The sequence below is a fragment of the Vanellus vanellus genome (genome assembly GCF_965231255.1).
Source record: "Vanellus vanellus genome assembly, chromosome: 5".
NCBI classification, from domain to species: Eukaryota; Metazoa; Chordata; class Aves; order Charadriiformes; family Charadriidae; genus Vanellus; species Vanellus vanellus.
In genome coordinates this window covers 72,488,493-72,493,578 of record NC_138910.1, presented here as the reverse complement: position 1 = coordinate 72,493,578, position 5,086 = coordinate 72,488,493, and the positions used below count along the sequence as shown (strand labels likewise).

Below are 5,086 nucleotides of genomic sequence, written 5' to 3'. Positions count from 1 at the left end.
CCCGTGGACCCAAAGCAGGGGGACACTCCCCCGCCACCCCCGGGCCCGACCGGGGGAGGCACAGCCGGTGTGGCAGCGGCGGGAAAGGAGGCGGCGCGGAGCAGCCCCGCGCAGGCTGCGCGCTCGGCCGCGGAGAGGAGGGCTCAGCCCCGCGGCCGGCCGAGTGCCACCAACCCGAGGGTGGGAGCCACTCGCTTCCCCGAGGCCCGAGCGGGGCTCTCGGCTCGCAGCGTGACAAAGGACATCGCAAAGAACGATTTGGATTATTATTATTTCTTTTTAACCAGGTCACAAACATTTATTAATTTACACCAACGGTGGACAAAATTCTGTTGCCTTTTCCACATCAAATTATTCACAGATTCTCTCAATAAAATAGATATGACGGATGCACAACCAGTGAAGAGTTAACTGGACTCCGCTCATTAGCTTCCGAATAATCTATATACAAATAATTACCAATACACCAAAAAGCCCACGCACGGAGGGGGTGGGAAAACGGGGGTCAAAAAAAAAAAAAAAAGTATGGGAATTCTCCAAACTTCCTGACGGATCGGATTTTCATTTAAACGTGCATTTGAACGTCTCATTGAAAAAAAAAAAAAAAAAAAAAGAGGGAGAAAAAAAAAGAGAAAAATAAACCGCAGTCCTGAGTTTCACCGACCTTTTTTCTTCTTAAAAATAAAGAAACCCTAAACAGTGCCTTTTAAAACCAAACCCGAAGCTTCAAAGAAACTAAAAATAAGATCGAACCATTAAAACATTTTCTTTGAGAGTAGGGGAGAGACAGACACACATGGCAAAACCGCCCGGGAGAGAGATTTGCAGGAACGAAAACGAGCTCGCTGCGACCGGGGCCGTCTGCAACTCCCCTGGCCACTTTCCCAGGCGATTTGGGGGACCCGCACGGAAAACCCGCACCTCTCAAAGGAAACATTTCCGACCCTAAGACCGTTTCTTTCTTAACAATCCCCCCTTCGCCCCCCGCAAGACGTTGCGTGTTCAACCAGATCAAGTCTCAGCTTCTGTTACGGCCACTTTATAAATACGCTTTGGCGCTTGCGGGACGAAATCGTATTATTCTTCCCCCACCCCTCCCGCCCTCCCGCTTTATTTAATTTTTTTTTTTTTTTTCCGAGCAAAGAGACACAAACAGATCTGGATGCCACAGAGCCTGGAAATAAAGTAAAAATTTTAAAAAAAAAAAAAAAGGAAATATTTCCTACCTTAAAACACAACGGGAGGAGATGGGAAGGAGGGGACGGGAAGAGGGAAGGGGAGCATTTTCGGAAGAAGGGGGTGGGGGGGAGAGCTGGGAAGGGGCCGTTTGCTTCGCGACTCTTCCCCCCCCCCCCTCCACCTCCCCGCCACCACCACCACCACCTCCCCGGCACACTTTAAAAATGACAGCTGCTGAGGGTTGTGATTTTACTGGAAAAGTTCTGGGCCGGCTGCAGGAGCGGCTCATGTGCCAGGCTGACCTGGGGCTGTGCCGGGGCCAAGGCGGGGCTGAGCACGGCCAGGACCTGCGCCGGGGGACCCGCCTGGCCGGCGGGGTAGGGAGCGGCGGGCGCGGCGCTGGGGTTGGTGCTGGGCGGCGGAGGGGGCACGGCCCCCCCGATGATGTTGTCTATGGAAAAAGAAGGCCGGGAGGGGTGGTTGGTGCTGCCGCCGCCGCTGCCACCACCACCCCCCCCCCCGCCGCCGCCGCCACCGGCGGGCGTGGGGTCCGGCTTCAGGGTCTGGAGGAGGGCGGCGGGCAGGGCGGTGGGGCTCAGCTGGGGGTGGTAGAAGGATTTCCTGCAGTTCAGCTCGCCGCCCAGGAAGGAGGGCAGCCCCGAGGCGGCGGAGAAGACGGAGGCGGCGGCGGCGGGAGGCGGCGGAGCCGGTAACGGGCAGTGCGGCGCCGGGAAGGGGAAGGCGCCCGCCGCGCCTCCGCCGCCGCCTCCGCCGGGGTGGTGGTGGTGGTGGTGGGGGTAGCCCTGGAGCTGCAGGCCGTAGTTGTAGCCGTAGGGTCCGTAGGCGAAGCCCGGCAGGAAGGCGGCGGGGTCGGCGGCCCCGGCCCGCAGCAGCAGCTCGGGGTGCGGCGGGTGCAGCTGCTGCTGCCGCTTGAAGCGCTTCCTCCGGCGCAGGAAGCTCCCGTTGTCGAACATGTCGGCGGACTCGGGGTCCAGCGTCCAGTAGTTGCCCTTGCCCGGGTTGCCGGGCTCCCGGGGGATCTTGACGAAGCAGTCGTTGAGGGAGAGGTTGTGGCGGATGCTGTTCTGCCAGGCGGGGAACTTCTCCCGGTAGTAGGGGAAGCGCCCGCTGATGAACTCGCAGATCTCGCTCAGCGTCAGCCGCTTCTTGGGGCTCTGCAGGATGGCCATGGTGATGAGGGCGATGTAGGAGTAGGGCGGCTTCACCAGCGGGTTCTTCCCCCCCGCGCCGCCTCCGCCACCGCCGCCGCCGCCGCCGCCCGCGGGCGCCTTCTCCCCGGGCGCGGCGCCGCGGGCGCAGGCCGGCTCCGAGCCGCCGGCGGGGGAGAGCCGCTCCGGGGACCCCCCCATGCGCGCCTTGGCGGCCCCGCTCCGCGGCAGGGCGAGCCCCAGCGGATCGCCGCCGTCCTCCTCGTCCTCCTCCTCCTCCTCCTCGTCCTCCTCCTCCTCGTCCTCGCTGTACTTGCCCCCATCCTGGGGCGGGCCCACCACGTCGATATCCGCGTCCTCCACCTCGGAGAGCGGCTCTTCCTCCGGGGAGCGCTCGGACATGATCCCGCAGCCGCCGCCGCCGCTGCTGCCCAAAGTCATTGTTGTGCGGCCGGGGCGGCCGGGGCCGGGCTCCCCCCCCCACCTAGCGGCGGCTCCCGGGATGGGCCCGGGGCCGTTGCCGGAGGGCTGCGGCCGCCGCTGGGACTCCGCGCCCCGCCGCCGCCGCCACCGCTCCGCGCCCCGCTCGCTGCTGGCGGGGCCGCGGCAGAGCTGCGGGGTGGTGGCTGCGGAGGGAGGGGCGGCGGAGGGGGCGCGGGACGGGGGCGGAGAGACGGGACGCCCGGAGGCTGGGCAGGGAGCTTGGAAACAGCGATAATAAATAATAGTAATAATGATAATAAAAGGAGAGAGAGAAAAAAGAAGGGGGGGGGGGGGGGGGAAGCGGGGGGTGCAGCGGCTCCTTGCCGGGGGAGGGAGGGGCGGGGGAAGAGGGAGGGGGGAGGGCAGAAGTTGGGAAGGCGGCTCCCCCCTCCCCACCCCTCCCGAGCTTGGACCCGATGGAAACGCTCCCACTCTGCGCCTCCTGCCAGCGCTCCCCAGGCCTTTATACGGCCGTCCCGGTATCACGTGTCGCCCGCCACAGCCCCCACCGGGCACGGCGAGGGGCTGCCTGGCTCGGTCCGGGTCCCCGGAGAGAGCGGCCCCCACCCCCGGCGGGGATGCTTTCGAGGAAAAGCGCTGCCCGCTTCCCCGGTGCTCGGATGCCCCCGACTACGCCTGGAGCCGGCTGCTGCTGGAGAAGGGGGTCGGCGCTGGATAAAGACACCCTCCGATGGATAAAGAACCTCCGCGGTGCTGGAGGTTCGCAGGGCCCATTCCTGCGGGATGCGACGGCCGCCTTCCTCTGCCCGGGTGCCGCGGAGGGTCCCTTGGCTCCCCGCGGGCTGCCCATCCCCGGGGCCGGAGGCTGAGCTGCCGCCCTCCAGCAGCCTCGCCGGAGGGGAGCCTCGCTCCGCCAAGGGCCAAGCCCTCGGCCCTCTTGAGGACTCGTGTGAATTTGGGGATCCCCCACTCCCCTTTCTCCACGCGCTCACGTCACCGACACGTCACCGAGCCCAGAGCACCCTGCCTGGAAATCCAACCTCCCCCGTGGGCTCCCACGGGCCCGTAGCCGCGGCAGGGATGCTGCCGCCCGGCAGGTGCTGGGTGGAAGGCGAGGAGGAACGCTCAGTCAAGCTTCCTTCCACGCGAGAAATAATCAAAGCGAAGGCTGTGCGTGTCCGCGGGGTGCCACCCGAGTTCCGCGTCGCCGCCCGACGGGGCCGGCCCGGCTGGGTACCGCTATCCAAGGGGGGGAGCCCACCCCGCAGCCCGGCCAGGCCCCAGTCACCCTCCGGGACGGGGAATCTCCTCCGGCCTTGGGATGTCCCGTCCGCCGGTGTCCCGCCATCGCGCCCGCCCGACGGCTGGCAGGGAGGGGGCGGTGGGCAGCGGACACCCACCTTGTCGCGGGCTGCAGCCGAAGCAGGAGGATTTCCCCGTAACCAGAGACACCCCAGCCTCCCCCCTCCCTCCCGGAGCCACAGCAGTGTCCCCGCGGGTGGCAGAACCCCGCTCCCCCGCCTGCGGGGGACAAGGCCGGGGCTGCCACCCCGGCGCAGGGCGGGGGACACCACCACGGCCGCAGCCGCCCACCCCACGCCCCGTGGGTGGCTGTGGCAACCCGCTGTCCCTGTCTCTGTCGCGGGCACACCGATCACGCTCGCACGGTGTTTCCCCCCCCCCCGCCCCCCTTTAGAGGCTCTGCAAACACATAGCCGCTTTCCCGGGAGAGGATGCCTGGGGCAGGGAGGAAGGGGTTGGTTTCCTCCAAGGGGGTGCCAGGGGGAGACCCCCCATCCCACCCCCCTCCCAGGGCGGCGCTCAGCAGTGTGAGAATCCGCGGTGATGAATTGCCGGTCGCTGCCGTTAACAGGTGCGAGCATTTGGTGATAAAATCTCCAGCACTAATACCGGGGAGCCGGGCCAAACAGCTGCGCGGCCCCGCTTCCAAATGCCGGTCACAATTACTCAAGCCCTAACGACTCGGTGCACAGTCTCGCCGAGCTCGGGGGGGACCCCGAGGAGCGGGCAGGAACGGGCAGGAGCGGACGGCGCTTCGCCCGCACTTCTCCGGTTGAAGCGGCTGTTACAGAGACAGAGCCGCTGCGCGGACTCGGTCGCATCCTCCTCCCTCGCCGCCAACGCTGCGATCGGGGAGGATTTCTCGACCGGAGGGGAAAAAGAAATTAATAAACTGTGCTGAGAGTTACTTAGGAAGGTGGGAAGACTGTCCTGCCGGCGTGTGGCACGGCCGGGGGAGCTTTCCTGGGTTCTTTCACTTTTATACTTCTCCG

General features: G+C 65.3%; 1 protein-coding gene across 1 annotated transcript; it reads right to left on the bottom strand.

The window, feature by feature from the left end:
- Nucleotides 1–1,397: 1,397 nt before the first annotated feature.
- On the bottom strand, nt 1,398–3,094 carry FOXD2 (forkhead box D2; the record flags this gene model as incomplete). The annotated part of the gene is made up of 1 exon (XM_082483529.1): nt 1,398–3,094. The coding sequence occupies exon 1, from the start codon at nt 2,787–2,789 to the stop codon at nt 1,398–1,400; it is 1,392 nt and encodes a 463-aa protein (XP_082339655.1). The 5' UTR covers nt 2,790–3,094.
- Nucleotides 3,095–5,086: the final 1,992 nt, after the last annotated feature.